Here is an 18614-nt window from a genome sequence, read left to right on the forward strand (position 1 = left end):
GTTTTACGTTCCATTCTAAATTTTGCGAGTTAACACGTCGCAACATGTGTGTGTGGTTAAACGTTTTTACCTCGTCTATCTTTTCCCGTTTGACAGGTTAATCGTAACGCGCGGGTCATAGATCGACTTAGTTATTTATTTTATATGTTTTACGTTTCGGTTTAGCTTCTTCGCATTAACACGCCAAAACTTCTATGTTGGTGGTCACTGACAGTAGTGTGACATTGGTGCGTCGTAACACGGGGTGATTGATTAATACTAGTTTTTTAATTTTTTAAACTTATTATATTATTATTATTTTATTAAAAAAAACTTATTCCTAAATTTATGGTCACGTTTTTATTGTTGACGCGTATCTATCTGCAACCAGAATTTGGTAGCTTCAACCATCAAACAATCCATTAACTAACAACAATGGCGAGAGGAGATTACGAAGATGAAGAAGAACAACCGCCATTGTTACAGACCTCAAACCACAACCTCACAGGTGAGGTCTGCTCCTCTACTTCATTTCTTCACGAAATTTAGACTAGAAACAAAAAGTCAGTTAATGTTTGATCCGTCCGACTAGGTTGTTTACTAGTATTTATGAACTTCAGTTAACGAAACTGGAGATCATTTCGTAGTGAAAGTCAATGAACGGTTGAATCTTATCGGTTTGACTTTTTTGAAGTAGTTTGAATGTTGTTGATGAAAGTGAGAGTGAGAGTGAGACCTAGGGTTTTGTGTGTTGATTGAAGGAGATATGCAGGTGGAATGATAGGATCTAGTGTTCTGTGAGTTTTGTTAATGGAGATTTATAGTTGAAAGTGAATCAGATTTAAAAATACAACTTAATTTCACTTATATTTCATTCTGTTTTCTCGAATTTGACGATAACGCTAAAGCTGTTAGTTAATTTGCTTGAAGGAACAGTATAGACATTTATAGCTGGAATGATTGGATTAGTAGTTTTATTTATGACTAATATCAATGGAGATTCTAACTAGTTTCAGAATTAGAACTTGATTTTACTTATATTTTGATCAATTTCCTTTGATGATAACACTATTTATTAATTAGCTTTGTGTTGTTTATTGAAGGAACCGTATGGACAGCCGTAGCACATATTATAACAGCAGTGATAGGATCCGGAGTTTTATCACTAGCTTGGAGCATGGCACAGGTGGGATGGATTGCGGGCCCATTGTCTGTGCTCATCTTCGGCTTCTTCACCCTTGTTTCCGCATACTTTATCTGCGACATTCATCTTTATTTCAACCCTAAAACCGGTAACACCACTATGAACCAGTCCTACTTGCAGGCCGTTCACACCATTCTAGGTCCGTTTGTTTCATCCCATCATCTAAACTTTCGTATCATAAGTGTTTACTTTCATTTTACTTATACGGTTATACCTACTATTGTACATTGGATTTCAGGGTATAAGCATGGTGTGGCGTGTGGATGCTTGCTGTATTTCAGTATATTCAAAACGGGAGTTGTGTATACAATCACTTCTGCCACTAGCATGAGGTATGCTAACGTTTCCTGCGATTCTCTCTGTAAATTTCGTTAAGAAAAATGATCTTTGTTCTGTTTGAATTATACTTTGTTGCTACTTTGATTTAGTGAAATCTTGACTATAGGGTTGGGTTCAACGGGGAACACTAAAAAGTGGGGAAGCGGCTCTAAACCCTAAAGCTAAACCATAAGACTAAAACCTAAGCTAAACCGTAAAATCTAAACTATAAACCCTAAAATCTAAACCCTAAAGGCTTAAACCTAAATCCTAAATCCTAATGATAAACCCTAAAACTAAACCCTAAAGTAAAACCCTAAAAGCCAAACTCTAAATGAAAAGGGCTATATTAAGGGTTCGACTAGCCGGTTCCAATGCCGCTGGAATGAGTCCAATCGGAGTTCGTTTGAGCTAGTTCCCCATTTTTTAGTGTTCTGCTTTCAACCTCCCACCTTGACTATATATATAACATATTAATATTAGTCGGGTTTGAACGTTTTGGCTGGGTGACAGAGCAATCTTGCAATCAAATTGTTACCACAAACAAGGGCATGATGCTGCTTGTGAATTTGAGGATAGGCATTATATGCTTATGTTTGGAATGGTTCAAATACTAGCTTCTCAAATACCCAACATTTTTCATACGAAATGGCTCTCAATTATTGCCGCAATTATGTCATTCACATATTCTTTTATTGGAATGGGACTTGGATTAGCCCAAGTAATAGGTACATATCTCTATCTTCAACATATCGATACGTGATCTTGTTTATGGACCACAAACAATATAATCGTTTGTCGAAAATGAAATTGCAGCAAAAGGGAAAATTGAAGGTAGCATCTATGGAATCTCAACTACTAAACCGACACAGAAAGTATGGTTGGTTGCTCAAGCTATCGGAGATATTGCATTTGCTTTCAACTTCGCCTTAATCCTTCTTGAAATACAGGTATAACATATAATCAGTTCCATACATCTTTTAGGGTAAATTGCACTTTTCGTCCATTATGTTTATACCAAATTTCAGTGGATGTCCTTTACCTTTTAAAATGTCAGGAACCATCCTTTATGTTTTAAAAACCTTGCACGGTTTGTCCATTGATACTAACCCAGTTAAAACTTTCAGTTAAGTTTTGGCAATTTAGTCATTTCATCATTTATTTAAAAAGTATACTAAAGATAAAACAAAAAGAATAAAAAAAAGAGATACAAACACCCTTTATATCTCGAAACACTATAAAAAAGACTAAACTACCCTTATGTGACCAAACTTAACTAAAAATTTTAACTGGGTTAGTGTCAAAGGACAAACCATGCAAAGTTTCTACAAGGTAAAGGATGATTCTTGACATTTTTAAAGGTAAAGGACATCCACTGAAACTTAGTATAAACATAAAGGACGAAAAGTGTATTTTACCCAATCTTTTATTTTATCGCAAGTCAATTTCTCCAACAGTTATGCACTGTTTATGACATGTAGAGCACTTTGAAGTCACCTCCATCACAAAAAGTCACCATGAAGAGGGCTTCCGCAATTGCGATCGTTACAAGTACTTTCTTCTACCTGTTCTGTGGTGGATTTGGGTATGCTGCATTTGGAGATTCGACTCCTGGAAATCTGTTGACCGGGTTCGGGTTTTACGAACCGTATTGGCTCGTTGACTTCGGTAACGCGTGCATTGTTCTCCATTTAGTTGGAGGGTACCAGGTATACTGTCAGACAATGTTTGTAATAGTGGAAAGATGGTACGCGGAAAAATACCCAGACAGCGAGTTTGGGAAAGACACGCGAAGCGTGAAGGTGTCGTTATTGCCTGAGTTCAAACTAAATCCACTTCGGTTATGTTTTAGAACAGCATATGTGGTTTTGACGATGGCAGTTGGGATGTTATTCCCTTACTTTAATGAGGTCCTTGCGTTTGCAGGCTCGATCATCTTTTGGCCGGTGACCATATATTTTCCGGTACAGATGCACTTTGTGCAGAAGAAGGTTGTACCTTGGTCCGGAAAATGGATTTTACTTGGTGTGTATACCATTTTTTGCCTGCTTGTAACCATTTTTAGTTTGGTTGGTTCCATTGAAGGACTCATTGCCAAAAGATTTGGCTAGTAAATAGTAAATAGTAAATTCTGTTTGAAGCTAATAAGGGGGTGATAGCAAATTTTATTGGGTGTATTAGCCCATTCTATTGTATCAAACAGTTGTATCAATATTAGAATGTTACAGAATAATGTAACATTTAGAGAATAATGTCATTTAAACTGGGCTAGTTGTGACGTGTTATTCAATTATAAGTTGAATTCGAATACTTGTTTAAATTTACTCTTATAAACCACTTAGCTCGGTAACCTGTTTGTTGTAACAAAGTGATCGTGTTTGTAGTCTTTAAGGCAACTAAGATTTTGTCAGCTCGAGATGTTATGCTTGTATTGTCAAGATCGAGATCCTATACAGTTTCCTATTGGCACTAGGATCATATACACCATTTGATGCTTCCCAAGCGCGCCTTAGTCTCGCTATGGTCGAAATGTTGAATCTGATGGCTGAGCCATAAGGAAAAAGAATAGAAAACTTAAATATTTTGCCACACTTTTTAAGTACTAGCAGCACTCTTTTGGTATCACTACCTAATAAAGTTTTTTTGTTTAAAAAGGTTAATTTGTTGTTTAATGCTTTTTTTTTTACACAGCAACTCTCTGGTTTTCTAGCATAAATAGACCATAACCTACATCTAATAGAATTTGAATCTACTTTTCTTAGATAGAGATGAGACACCTTACCATCACACTATCTCTGTCGTTGTTTATAAAAAGTTAAATTTGTGATACATTATCGGGCTCAATGAACAGCTCTAAAATGGTAAGTTACTTATCCGAAACACACTAAAATGGTAACTTGCGGTCGATCAGGTTTTATACAGTTGGTTATCATCAAATGGAAAACCAAAACGTTCGCTACAGTTTGAAAATTTTGATACTGACCAACAAAAAGTCAAGACCGAAAACCGACAAAATCAAACCAATGACCAGTTTGGGCGGTTTGAACACTCTTGATAACCTCACTACATGCAGAATCCAGAATCAGACTCAATGGCAGGAGGAAACTATGATGATGAAGATGAAAAGCTGCCACCATCGTTGCAGAGCTCACATTATAATCTTACTGGTTTGCTCTTCTTCATTCCATATTTACCTGTTTGATCTGATAAGTTTTTTCGTGATGTTAACTCTACGAAGCTCAATCTGAACTTGTTTCAGTTCAATTGCATGCCTATTCTTCGAACTTGATGATAAATGATAATAATATTTAGCCATTATGGGTTTGTAATCATTTAACTTAGTGTTGTTGATTGAAGGAACTGTATGGACAGCCCTCCCTAGCACATTTTATAGCTGGCCTGGAGTGTGTGTGGCACAGCTCAGGTGGATCGCTGGACCGTTGTGTGTCGTAATCATCGCGCTTGTGTCCACATTCCTTATCAGTGATGTTTATGTTCAAAATACTGTTTGTTGTACTGCAAACTCGAGGTGTTCACAGTCCGGTTTGGCCAGTTATGACAAACATTTCTAGGCCAAACCATTGACTATTGTTTTGGGAACCAATTTTTTTTTAAAAAAAATTCCCTTCAAAATCGTTAGTCTATATACAAAATTTTGAAATAACAAAGAGATCTGAAATTAAAAAAATAGAAATAGTAGTATAGTACATATACATAATTGCATATTCCAAAAAAAAAAGTGAAAACAGCTTGTTCTGGTTCCAAACTGCTGGCCAAACCGTTAAACTATCTGTGAGATTAAATATATTAATATTATAATATTTAATCTTGTAGCCATTATAATCATTTATATTATATAGATCAAAATATATTAATAACCTATTAATAATTAGTTGGTAATTTTTGATGGACCGTATTACCATTATTAACTAATTAGGTTTCCTCTTGGGTGTATATATAAGGAGATCATTAGAGAGTTCAAGGGTTAGACAATTACACAATTCACATAACCCTCATAACATCATTCTCGGCTCTCTCTCCCAACCGATTCTCTCCCTAGTCTCGGTTCATCACCATCATAACTTTACACCCTAAGGAGGAACTAGATCATCCTGACAAGTATGTCGAACTCAATGGCTGCATCTCTGACCTGTCTGCTGTAACAGGTATTATTTACATGTTTTCCATTATGTTTAAACAGAACTGATCCAACACTATCAACCTGTGAAAACCAGAGCGTACCAAATCTTATAAATATCAAACCAGCAGACTTGCTTCGGTTTGGGTGGTTTGGTGAGTTCTAATGGTTTATGGACACCCCTACCACAAACCGTTTAGATATATTAGAGTAAATCGCATTTAGCGTCCTTTAAGTTTGATCCAAATTGCAGGCGTTGCCCTTTAACTAACGAAATTACACTGGATGTCATTTATGTTGGTGTTTCTCATCAGACGGTGTCCTATTACCCTAACCCAATTAATTTTTTTCTGTTAACTTTTAACGCGATGCAATATACTCTTTAACACATGCCCTCATATGAGTGACACGTGTAAAGAGTTAACAGAAAAAATTAACTGAGTTAAGGCAAAAGGAACCCGCCTGATGAGAAACAGTAACATAAAAGACATGTTAATCCTTCTTGAAATACAGGTGCAAACTTAACATTTAATCTGCCCTAACAGGGGAGGAGCTTAGAGGAGGCCGGACCGGGCCTCGGCCTGTGCGGTTTTTTCGCCCAGTAGTGTTAAATTTCAGGTTTTCGAGAATTTTTTCAAATGTGTATTGGTTCGGACCACGCTGATTTTATCTCCAAAAAACACCGGCCCATGCTGAGTTTTAGGTCAAGATCCGCCACTGTGCGCTAACACCTTATGTTTAGTCCAAAATTATCTTTTCGTAACGATTATGTGATTTTTGTGACATGTAGAGCACTTTAAAGTCACCTCCATCTCAAAAAGTGACCATGAAGAAGACTTCCACTATTGCAGTCTTTATAATTGCCTCTTTTTACCTATGTTGTGGTGCCTTCGGCTATGCTGCCTTTGGAGATTTGACTCCTGGGAATCTGTTGACCGGGTTCGGGTTTTATGAACCGTATTGGCTCGTTGACTTTGGTAATGCATGCATTGTTCTCCACTTCGTTGGTGGTTGCCAGGTATCACATGACCTTAGCATACTAGTTAGTTGGTGGTTACCATGCATTGTTCTCCACTGTTTGGCATTGCGTTTTCATGTTACACGAGTCCTAAAATCGTGTCAGACACATGAAAACACGCATGTGTTTTTGTGGGTTAAAACGAACACGGTCCCTTTAACCCCAAAAATTTTATTTTATTTTATTTCTTTTTGCGTATAAACCTTTAAAACTACATATATACATCCAAAAGTACAAATGTATATAAACATTTTTATGTTTAAAATTTTATGCTCATTTATCTTTGAATCTTTTAAATCGTAGCATAAAATATCCAATCAGCTAAGTTATGACATTTATATATCCTTTTAAAAAAAGTTATATAAGAAATAGGGTAGCGGGTCAACCTGAACACAACCCGTTACCCAGACCCATTTATACCAAATGCAAACTTGCGAATTTAATGCCAAACACCCCCTAAATGGTAGATCCCATGATAGAAGCCGTTACGTTACAACTAATTATCTGCTCATGATTATATAATTGTGTTTTGAATATGTGTTATCAGATATACAGTCAGACTTTGTTTGCACTTGTGGAAAGATGGTATACAGAAAAGTACCCAGACAGCATATTGACGAGGGACATTCCGAATTTAAAGGTGTCGTTATGGCCCGATTTTAGATTAAACCTTCTGAGGTTATGTTTCAGAACAAAAGATTTGGCTAATTCTTAATCATCATTCTACAATCTTTTTCTTAAATTTTTAGAGTAAATTATACTTTTCGTCCTTTAGGTATATTGCAAATTGCATTTTGAGTCCTTAATCTTCATTAGTTACATGAATCGTTTTTAATCTTTGAACAGGGTCTGTGATCGCAGTGGCATTGGCTCGATCTTGTAGCCTTGACAAGGAATAAGGATCATGAAGTGTAGTTGTTTGAACATCCTAACATGACACGCGACATTGGTTTAAGACCATTAAGTAATAATTTAACAACATGCTCTTCGATCATAGCGTTTGCAGCTTGAGCGGCTATTGAACGCATATCTTCAGCACACTTCTGGTGGTGCCAAATCCATTTTACGATTTGAGTGTTTGGTTGAACATAGATGCGGTAATGACCAAGCCAACACCATCAACACTTGTCTACCGCGCTTTTGAGCCAAAACAGAAGCCACGAGGATGAGAATCGTTAAGCGATCAATGGTTCTTAACTTCTTATACTATCGAGTGTCGATCGTGCTGAGAACGTGTGATTAAGCATAAAGGAGTATTCAATCATCAACTACCACACCTATTGTCGAATACCCAAATCCCTGATGGCGTTCAAAGGGTCTTCGCTGACGTCAGGATATCCCAGTCTTTGTAACTACAAAAAAGTAAACTGTTAGCCTCGTCACGGAGGACCCCGGCGTGAGAATAAGTAAACTTGCCGGAGGATTTGAGGAGTTTATTCCGATGAGTATGATCACCGGAATGTTCCTCTATGGTGTGAATCTAATAAATGTGTGTGTGTTTAATGTAGGAGAATCCTGGTCGGAATAAATGAGAGAGCTTTTAATGTAATACCTTGAACCTGCTGTGATCACCGCTCCTCACTCTTATATAACCATAAAACCTTATCTTCTATGTGAGATATTTTAACAAAACGATCTAACGGGTTCCGAGAGTCTTCGGGGGGCTCAGACACGTGTCTGATCCCCAACGGTGGGATTAAGACTTCATTTAATGTTTCCGGCTTGAGAGGTACCGTTTCAGACGAGATCATTTTCTTATCGGGCATTAAATGTTGCCTGTCTTTTCTGAATCCTTGTTTCCCGCCTATTTTGTGAGAGGAAACCTTAGTGGGCAAGGTAAATTGCATTTGGGCCTTGCCTGTTGGGCCCGCATGATGATAGCCCAAAGCGGGTAAAATGGGATTCCCCATTGGCTCGTCGTCACCTATATATACTAGACTAGTTGAAGTAAAATGGTAAGACCACACGGTGTGAGTTTGAAAGGGGTAGCGTGGGGCTTCCCCAACGCCGGCACACCACCCCTTCCCATGGCGTGGTGGCGGTGTGGTGACAAGGCGGTGGAAATCTCATGGGCATGAGGATGGTGATGTGGTTGATTGTGATTGGTTGTTTTTTATTATTATTTTGAGTTAACTTTCGTTTTGCTCCCTGTGGTTTGGTCATTTTAACGGTTTTGCTCCAATAGTTTAAAAATAACCATTTCCTCCCTGATCTTTCGAGTTTGTCGCCAGTTTGCTCCCTAATCTTTCGAGTTTGTCGCCAATTTCCTCCCTGATGGAGTTAGAGGCGGGGAGCAAAATGACGATAAGTTAGAAAAATCAGGGAGGAAAATGGCTATTTTTAAACTATTGGGGCAAAACCGTTAAAATGACCAAATCACAGGGAGCAAAATGGAAGTTAACTCTATTATTTTTATTTTTTAAAATGCCATTTTTCAATTTTTCAAGCCCCTTCCACCCCGTGTTTTTTACCACGTCTCTCTGCTGACGTGGTTGCCACATGGCGCTTCTAGTTTAATGACATAATAGTGAGCGATGTTGTAAAAATCGCGATTAGTCGGCGATTAATCTCTAGTCGGCTAGTAACCGAGTAATTTTTCGTTAATCAGTCCATTAATCCCTAGTCGGACCTAGTCGGACGGCCAAAAATCGGCGATTTCAGCAAAAAAAACCTGTATATTCCGGCCAAAACCTGTAAATTAGCCGGTTTCCAACCAAACCATATGAATTCCAACAATTAATCTTATATGGTCAAAAAATGAGTTGAGGAAGAGTTAAAACGTGTTTACTTAAAATATTTACCTATAAAAATGTGTATATGTATACATAAAACTAAAACTTACATATAAAAGACCCGGTCCGATTAATCCCGAGTAGTCGCTAGTCCCAACCTCACCGGCCGACTAGCGAGTTCTCCAACCTTGATATTGAGTAAATAAAAAAATTAATAGTCATAAACATGGGATCAAAAAAAATTGTTGGTAAAACCTAGTTTTGTTTTTGTAATTTTAAAAATGTGTGATTATAAAAAGCAAAAGAAGGAAAATGAGAATCACAACTCTTAAATTTAGTAAAACAGAAACAAAATGATTGTCAATTAAAATTTTATCATAAAATTGGTAAAGTTTAAATAATGGAAATGTGTGAGGTTGATGAGAAACGAAACAAAGAACGTATTAAATAGAATCTTGAAAAGGAAATCGGGTAAATTTGAAACGGATAAGAAACCGCGTGTAAGTTAAATGAGTATATGGTTTAGGCGGAAAAACAAAAATTAAGGTTGTCTAAAATTGTGTTATGTGTATCGTAAGTTTTTTTATTTTTTAGGTATAGAGATAGAGATGAAGATAGAGATTATATAAAGATTTTTTTATATATATTCTTATGTTGTAGGAATAAAAGAAAATTAGAGTAAAATACTTTTTGAGTTTATGTTATAGTGATTTTAACCACTTGAGTATAAAATAAAAAAGTTTAATGCTTGTAAGCATCTGAGTCCAATTGGCTTACTTAGATGTTCTTAGTTAACTTTTGTGAAACAACCATAATAGCCTTACCCATTACCACGTGGGCCCATAACCCACAGGTCCCAGGATCGGAACCTGGCTCTGATACCAAGTTAAACTTGGTAAATACGTAATTGTATTGTATTGAATATTGTGTGTAATCAAAGAGAATACAAGAGATATAAATAGAGTACACATTTACATAATAAACCCTCTAATATAAACTAAATATATATTTGTCTAATATTGACAGAGAGATATTTTAGAGAAGAAAAGCAGAAAAGAGAGGGGGAGCTGGATAAAGAGAGAATCAAAGTGAGAGAGAGAGAGGGAATCGGAATAGGTCCGCCAGGTTGCAGTTACATGTTCTTCGGCCAGGTTGCAAATTTGAAGAAAGGATGCTACTAAATACACCATCCCTAATTACTAAATGCACCCTCGTATTGCGGCGGGGGCGTAAAATCGTGACAAATAGTATTAATGCCACACCACCATCAACGACCACCAACATTGAAGTTGCGGCGTTTGAATGCAGAGAAATTAGACCAAACGTAAAACATTGAAAATAATAACTAAGTCGATTTAGGACCCGCACGTTGCGTCAAAACCTATCAAACAGGAAAAATAGATGATTGTAAAAACGTTGAACCACACGCACCGTTGCACCATGTTAACTCGCAAAATTTAGAGCGTTGTGTAAAACAAAACGTAATAACGTTGAACTACATGCGTACGTTGCGCCGTCTTAACTCGTAAAATTTAGAATGAAACGTAAAACGAAAGTTTTGAGGAGTATATAAAGTATAGAGGATCAAAGTTGAAAGTAAAAAAGTTGTGAGATTAAATTAAAAAGATAAAAACTTTTGGTTTAAAGTAAAAATGTCAAAGAATTATGGGTTAAAAGTGTAATGTCAATGGGTAACACTAATATGTTACTAATTTATAATATGTATTTTTTTTTTTTTTTGAGAAAATCACCCAAAGCATTACCATGAGATACAACACCTCTATACACTAATATGCTAATTTATAATATGTAAATGTAAAATATAAATATAAAAGAGTGATTTTGAAATTAATACGTCATTTATTATTTATTATAAGGGAGACATGAAATAATTTGTCACGTATCAACATATCAACACATTCCTTAATTTATTTCAAGTATCTCCAACAACAAATATCTAATATCTTGTCATTGAAAATAACCAAAAACATTCTTTATCTCCAACAATTTAAATAAATAAACAAATAATAATAATAATAATAGTATAACTTTCACCTTTCCCGTTTTATTATATAAAGTTTTTGCAGTGCTTGTTGTTGTTGATAAACCAAGTAACCAACCAACTGCAAGCAGAAGCTGCTGACGTCATCAATGGCAGCAGGAAACTATGATGACGAAGAAGATCATCCGCCATTGTTGCAGACCTCAAATCACAACCTCACAGGTCTGCTATAGCTATAGATCGTATTCAAACTCAATTAACTTCGAAATCTCAACTTCAATTTCATTCCTGTTATTCGAATTTACTACTGACTTAGGGTTTATAATCATATATCTGTGTGTGTTGTTGATTGAAGGAACTGTGTGGACAGCCCTAGCACATTTTATAGCTGGAGTGATAGGTTCAGGTGTTTTGTCACTGGCTTGGAGTGTGGCACAGCTCGGGTGGATCGCTGGACCGTTGTGTGTCGTAGTCATCGCGTTGTTCGCGCTCGTGTCTGCGTTTCTTATCAGTGATGTTTATGTTTATACAAATCCTAGCAATGGCTGCACCACCAGAAACCACTCATTTTTGCAGGCTGTTCACAACATTTTAGGTTAGCTTAAATTGATGCTAATTGTTCATTACTAGCAGAGTTTATTATCTATTATATTTTCTTGTTTTTTGTAATATGTTTTTATCATTTTTCTTTTAAGTTTGTTTCTTAGAATTAATTGTCTATGCAGCTATGCAGTTAATGCGGTAAAATATCGAATATCGGTCAAGGACCGATATTTGACATATAGGTTATCTCGGTGAGATATTGGTGGGATATCAATAATTTTGATATAATGCAGAATTTATATATATAGCCATTTAACACTAATAATTCAGTGATATATCAGTTATATCGGTCAAATATCGGTTATATCGGTCAATATCGCCGATAATATCGGTACCGATATTAGAGGACCGATTTAACCGATATATCGCCGATATTAGCTATGCAATGCAGTTATAGCGGTCCAAAATCAATATTGGCAATTTTAATACCATGTAGAATTTATATATATAAAACGTAAATCATATATAATATTAATAGTAATATCAAAAGTCAAAAATGCCAATATTTGAAACGTGATCTAATCGTAAGCAATGAAATCTTCCTCTGAGTCCGCATCAACCAAGGCATCCAAAATAACGGTCAATATCGCCGATAACATCGAAACCAATATTTGACACCGATATTTTGTAGAGGGCCGATAACTGTTATCCCACTGATATTAATCGCATAGACTATTGTATCTCTGGTTTGAATATCATGATAGTTATTAATGTTTTATCATTATTATTCGTTTGTTGGCTTTATCATTATGCTTTGCAGCTTTGGTAAATTGAATTCTAATGAATCTAGAATATGACGCATTGGCTGGTAATAATCCATACTGACAGTGTGACCATTGACCAATGGCACTCCTAACTTCCACTTTTGTTGCCAGCGGCAAACTCACTATAACGGAAAACTAACTTTTGGGTGCCCCTAATGAACAACTGACTGATTTGATTTCAATCAGGAATATTGTAAATTGTTTCGAAATGGCATAAATGAAAGTTAGGAGCAAATGGGGTTACATCTTCGTTAGTGTGGGATCGCCATTGGCAACGAAAATGAGAGTTAGCAGTGTCATTGGTCACATTGTAAGTATGATTTTGATTTCAGGATATAAGAATGGATTGGTGTGTGGATGCTTGGTTTTTTTCAGTTTATTCAAAACCGGGGTTGTATATGTTATCACATCAGCAATCTGTATGAGGTATTCTAACTTTTTCCATCAGTTCTATCTGAACATTGTGTTAGCTTGTGAATTAAGCAATCAAATTAAATAAAATCTTGGCCGTTTGAACTATTTTTTTTGGATTACAGAGCAATTAAGCAATCAAATTGTTTCCACAAAGAAGGGCATGATGCTGCTTGCGAATTCGAGCATAAATATTATATGCTTATGTTTGGAATCATTCAAATTATAGCTTCTCAAATACCCAACATTTTTCATACGAAATGGCTCTCGATTATTGCTGCAATTATGTCCTTCACCTATTCTTCGATCGGAATTGGACTTGGATTAGCCCAAGTAATAGGTATTAATCTCTATATTCAAAATATTCATCTTTAATTGGGAAACGATAAACCAAACTGACCGGAAGACCGGCCAGTTTTAGAGATTTGAGTCATTTGACAGTTTAACTGTTCACATTTGGCAGTTTGAACCAGCTTTTTCCCTTCAAAATTGTCAGTTTGTTATTTGTATCCAAAAATTTAAAATAATAAAGATGGTTCATGAATATAATGCATATACATAACTGCATACTCCAAAAGTAAAAAGAGCTAAAAGGACTTGTTCAGTTAACATGGCCGTTCCAACTTTCAAACCACCAGCCGAACCTTTAAACCGCCAACCCGCCAAAACTGAACTGTGAACCGAACCCTATAAATATCAAACCCGTCGACTTTCTTCGGTTTGGGCGATTTCAACTTTTATGAACAACCATGTGGCAAACAGTTTGAATATATTATTAAATCAAGTTGCTTGTTGAATACTGGATTGCAGAACAAGGGGTGATTAAAGGGAGCATCAACGGAATCTCAACTACTAATCCGACGCAAAAAGTATGGTTGGTTGCTCAAGCTATTGGAGACATTGCATTTTCATTTTCATTCTCATTAATCCTTCTTGAAATACAGGTAAAAACTTAACATTTAATCCGCTCTTAACACCTTCCGTTTAATCGGAAATTAGTTAATTTAAATAGTTATGTGATGTTTGTGACATGTAGAGCACTTTAAAGACACCTCCATCTCAAAAGGTGACCATGAAGAAGACTTCCACTATTGCAGTATTCATAACTGCTTCCTTTTACCTGTGTTGTGGTGCTTCTGGTTATGCTGCATTTGGAGATTTGACTCCTGGGAATTTGTTGACCGGGTTCGGGTTTTATGAACCGTATTGGCTCGTTGACTTTGGTAATGCGTGCATTGTTCTCCACTTAGTTGGCGGTTACCAGGTATCACAGGACCTTAGCATACTAGTCATTTACTTAATCGAAATGGATTTTATGCGGGTCGTACCCGAAATCGTGTGAGACACGTAAATCCGAACATGACACGAGTTTTCACGGGTTGATAGGAATACAACTCATTTAACCTGGAAAATTTTATTTTATTTTATGTTTTTTGCATATTAATCCCTCTAAATTCACAACAAAAAATACAAATGTATATATAATGCTTAGGGGTGCAAACGAGCTGAGCTACTCACGAGCTACTCGAGCCCTGGCCTAAAAACAAACTCGTTTAGTAAACGAGCTCGAGCCGGCTCACGAGCCTAAACAACCCCATTGTTTATATAATTTTTTTACTAATATATTAAATATATAAATTTAAATAATTATAATTAGTTAATTACTAGCTATAGAATTATGAAAAATAACTAAATTATATAAAAAATAATTATAATTAATATAAATTAATTAACAAACGAGCCGAGCCCGAGCTTGAAAAACTACCTATGAGCTGAGCTCGAGCTTTAGAAACAAAGCTCAATCGAGCCGAACTCGAGTTTGAGCTTTCGTAAGTTAAACGAGCTCGAGCTTGGGCTCGGCTCACCTCGTTTGCACCTTATTATCAAAATATTTGTCATAATTACTAAACCGAAACCCATGAGTTTTGTGTTGAAAAACTACCTATGATAAAATAAACGGTTTAAACGGGTCAACCTGAACACGACTCGTGCACAGGTTCAACCCGAAACTGACTGAAACCCATTAGACTAAACCCAAACCCAGGAGTTTTGTGTTAGATTTGTGTCGTGTGAGAATCACAACCCTGATTGTAAACACCCCCTAAATAGTAATGTCGGTTCTGATTAATGATAACGGTGTTTCGAATACACAGATATACAGTCAGACTTTGTTTGCACTTGTGGAAAGATGGTATACGGATAAGTACCCCGAAAGCATATTGACGAGGGACATTCCGAATATAAAGGTGTCATTTTGGCCCGAGTTTAGATTAACTCGTCTTAGGTTATGTTTTAGAACGACATATGTGGTCTTGACCGTGGCAGTCGCGGTGTTATTCCCTTACTTCAATGAGGTCCTCGCGTTCTCGGGCTCGATCATCTTTTGGCCCTTGACCATATATTTCCCTGTTGAGATGTACTTTGTGCATAAGAAGGTTGTACCTTGGTCCGGAAAATGGATTGTACTTCGTTTGTATAGTAGTTTTTGCTTGTTTGTGACAGTTTTTACTTTGGTTGGTTCCCTTCAAGGACTTATTGCCAAAAGATTTGGCTAATTCTTAATTTTTGAAAGGGTTGCCAAAATAGTAATGTTTTTTTTCAAATGTGAAGTAGATTCAATTTACGGATTGTAAATTATAAAAACGTTTAATTCATAATTATGGATTGTAACGTTTAAGTATAAGAAATTAACAAATGGTGTAGCCAAAAAATTAATCATTAACTAACAAAAATTTTAGATTCAATTTCATTATTTTTGGGCCTTTTTTTTCAAGCGCAAATGGTAAAACTGAAAAAAATGAAACCGATCCGAACCAAACACATCGTCAAAGCCAGAAAAACCGAAAACAAACGGATATAAAACCCAAAAACCGACTTTTCAGATTTTGTTTTGAGCCCAAAACCGAACTATACACACCCCTATGTTAAAGTAGAATGATATTAAAAAGGATCCTTCTTTACAAACACAACCGATTGTTGGTATAAATAACATCGAACACACTTAAAATTGTGCAACTCAAACACAACTCAGGTAATCGATTTATTTAAAATAAGTCAAATAAATGAATTTATCAGGCTAACAGATCAACATGTTTAGTTAAATAGTTCGGCTAGTCAAAAACATTTTTTTACATGTCAACCTAAACATGCCCCATTTATCAAGTGGGTTATACTATTTGTGCATCAAGTTCAAAGAAGATCTCAATCTATAATGAAGAAACGATAGTAGCTCATTGTGTTATAGGCTTTATCATATTCTGTGTTATAGGCTTTATCATATTCAGTCAGACTCGGAAGAGTTTAGGTAAGACTTTCAAAGTGACTCTCGATGGGAGAATCCAGGCTATTCAGGAAGAATCACAGCAATTCCTCAATCCTAACGAAGTAGTTCCGGATCACAGCACAAAACATGAGCATTTTTTTTAATTATAATGAAAGAAAGCCAACAAACCACAAAACTGGTACATATTCAGTATATCAATGAAAGTCAAACTTCCTTACAAACCCAAAACTCAAAAGGATGCATAATCTTTAAACCTTATCATGTTTACCAGCTTCAAATATCCAAAAAACACAAGACAAAATAATAACAAAACATCAACTCAAAACCTCTCAGCTAATCTTGCGGTAACCGCTCTTAGTTTCGAATACACCTTCCCCGCAGGTGATCCCATAATAAGACTGCACAAAGAATCTCTTGCAACCTTAATATTCGAAAACGAACCCAGAATATGAATCTTCGTATCCGCGATCACAATCCGTGTTTTTGTCGAGTTCTCGATCGCAAACTTCGTTTTACCCCCTTTACCAGAAAGCCTTCCGATCGCACGAGACAGATGTTCCCCTTTTAGCGTTTTAACATCCTTAATCTCAAACGAATCGACATAGAGTTCATCCATTCTCAACAACGCAATGGCATCAATCACGTCAAAACCGAGCACAAACGCGTGAACAAAGTCGGCACATTTTTGAAGGTTGCTGACATCAGGAGTGTCCCGTCTTGTCATCATTTCAACGTTTCGTGTTTTCACGTTCATACGGATGTCGATTTTCATTTGATCGTATATTGGAGTGTATATATCCATCCATGCTTTTTTCAAAGGTGTGTACCTGTGTCTTGGGACCGGAATTTTACGGAATTGAACTTGGCCGTCGGACACTTCATGTGCGGTTAACGGTTTAAAGTTGGGTTTTGCTACGGTTTTGGTTTCAGTTGCAACGGTTTCTTCAACCTCCATGGAAGCAGCTCCTTTGTTGGATTGCATTGTGTATGTATCTGAAAAACAAAACTAAAAACAATTAACTTAAATCAAAAACAACATTTGTAGAATATGCAAAAAAAAATTCATACATATTCAAATCAGCCATTTATACATACGTGTGTGTGTGTATATATATATATATTGTATAAAACTGTTCATTATCACTTTAGTATATGAATAATTAACGCATAACAGTCATCATTATCACCAAAAAACAACTGACCCGACCCGACCCGAAACCCGTTCTGACCCAGACCCGACCAAACCCGGACCAGTTCCGACCCGAACCCGTTTCGACCCGACCAAAACAACCCTTTTATAATTGACCCGTTTTGTCCCATGACCCGACCCGACTCAACCCGACCCGTTTGCCAGGTCTAAAAAAATCAATAAAATCATATGAAACCAAATTCGTTACGATGAAATTTGCAGTAACATTGGGGATCTTCGCATACCAGATAATCTAATTCAAACCCTAATAACATTGGGGATCTTCGTATACCAGAAAATCTAATTCAAACCCTAATAACAATCAGTTGAAATCATACCAAACCAAATTCGTTCAAACCCTAAACCGTTCCGGTTTCCAACCGGTTCAGACTTTGTCGGTTTGCTGAGCGATTTTGAGCAATTTTTACCGCTTGGGCTCGGATTTAACCAGTTTCAAAGGAAAGAATTATACACAGGTTAAAAACCTATAGAAACATATACATATATGAAACGAGATTACAGGAATAGAAGCACTTACGATACTTAACGGTGACGGAGGTCGGAGACGGCAGCGAGCACGGCGGCGATATTGAAAGAGAGGCTGCAGGTTTGTGAAGTGTTAGAGGGTTTTGATTTTATTTGAAGGGAAATTAGGGTTTATAGAAACACACCTTTATCTATTTTTGTTGAGCATGTTATTGCCCTAATGAATGTGAAACTACACTTTTTAGCCCTTATGTTATTGACAATTGTCATTTTGTTTCTTTTTTTTTTTTAATTACGGATATGGAAAGATTTAAATTTTTCATGAATCTTAACCATCTTCAACTAGGATACTCGTGGATGCTCTTAGACTGATGTGGAAGAGAGACAGGCGTGAAAGGCGTAAGGAGAGTGAGAATTGAGAAATTTATCTCTAATGGCATGCTCGGGGCGGATAATAAGAGAGAAGGAGGGAGGGACCTGTGCAAAT

The 18614-nt window shown here is 36.4% G+C and overlaps 3 protein-coding genes across 7 annotated transcripts; 2 read left to right on the forward strand and 1 right to left on the reverse strand.

Moving 5' to 3' along the window:
- The first annotated feature begins 347 nt into the window (after positions 1-347).
- On the forward strand, positions 348-3821 carry LOC110873537 (probable amino acid permease 7). 2 transcript variants are annotated; one of them, XM_022122472.2, is made up of 6 exons: positions 348-487; positions 1083-1322; positions 1422-1515; positions 2015-2229; positions 2318-2451; positions 2983-3821. In XM_022122472.2, exons 1-6 carry the CDS (start codon positions 415-417, stop codon positions 3610-3612), a joined length of 1386 nt encoding a protein of 461 aa, XP_021978164.1. In that variant the 5' UTR covers positions 348-414; the 3' UTR covers positions 3613-3821. The 2 variants fall into 2 exon arrangements, with proteins under 2 accessions (XP_021978164.1, XP_021978165.1); XM_022122473.2 differs by having other exon boundaries at positions 369-492.
- A 7635-nt stretch (positions 3822-11456) lies between these two features.
- Positions 11457-15772, forward strand: LOC110873538 (probable amino acid permease 7). 3 transcript variants are annotated; one of them, XM_022122474.2, is made up of 7 exons: positions 11457-11613; positions 11747-11986; positions 13091-13184; positions 13295-13509; positions 13980-14113; positions 14206-14433; positions 15323-15772. In XM_022122474.2, exons 1-7 carry the CDS (start codon positions 11541-11543, stop codon positions 15722-15724), a joined length of 1386 nt encoding a protein of 461 aa, XP_021978166.1. In that variant the 5' UTR covers positions 11457-11540; the 3' UTR covers positions 15725-15772. The 3 variants fall into 3 exon arrangements, with proteins under 3 accessions (XP_021978166.1, XP_021978168.1, XP_021978167.1); XM_022122476.2 differs by lacking the exon at positions 15323-15772 and having other exon boundaries at positions 14206-14594; XM_022122475.2 differs by lacking the exon at positions 11457-11613 and having other exon boundaries at positions 11878-11986; positions 12870-13184.
- An 836-nt stretch (positions 15773-16608) lies between these two features.
- On the reverse strand, positions 16609-18310 carry LOC110873539 (RNA-binding protein pno1). 2 transcript variants are annotated; one of them, XM_022122477.2, is made up of 2 exons: positions 18180-18310; positions 16609-17445 (listed from the first exon to the last, which is right to left on the reverse strand). In XM_022122477.2, the coding sequence occupies exon 2, from the start codon at positions 17432-17434 to the stop codon at positions 16772-16774; it is 663 nt and encodes a 220-aa protein (XP_021978169.1). In that variant the 5' UTR covers positions 17435-17445; positions 18180-18310; the 3' UTR covers positions 16609-16771. The 2 variants fall into 2 exon arrangements, with proteins under 2 accessions (XP_021978169.1, XP_021978170.1); XM_022122478.2 differs by having other exon boundaries at positions 16609-17458; positions 18180-18288.
- Positions 18311-18614: the final 304 nt, after the last annotated feature.

This window comes from Helianthus annuus, chromosome 8 (assembly GCF_002127325.2).
Source record: "Helianthus annuus cultivar XRQ/B chromosome 8, HanXRQr2.0-SUNRISE, whole genome shotgun sequence".
NCBI lineage: Eukaryota > Viridiplantae > Streptophyta > Magnoliopsida > Asterales > Asteraceae > Helianthus > Helianthus annuus.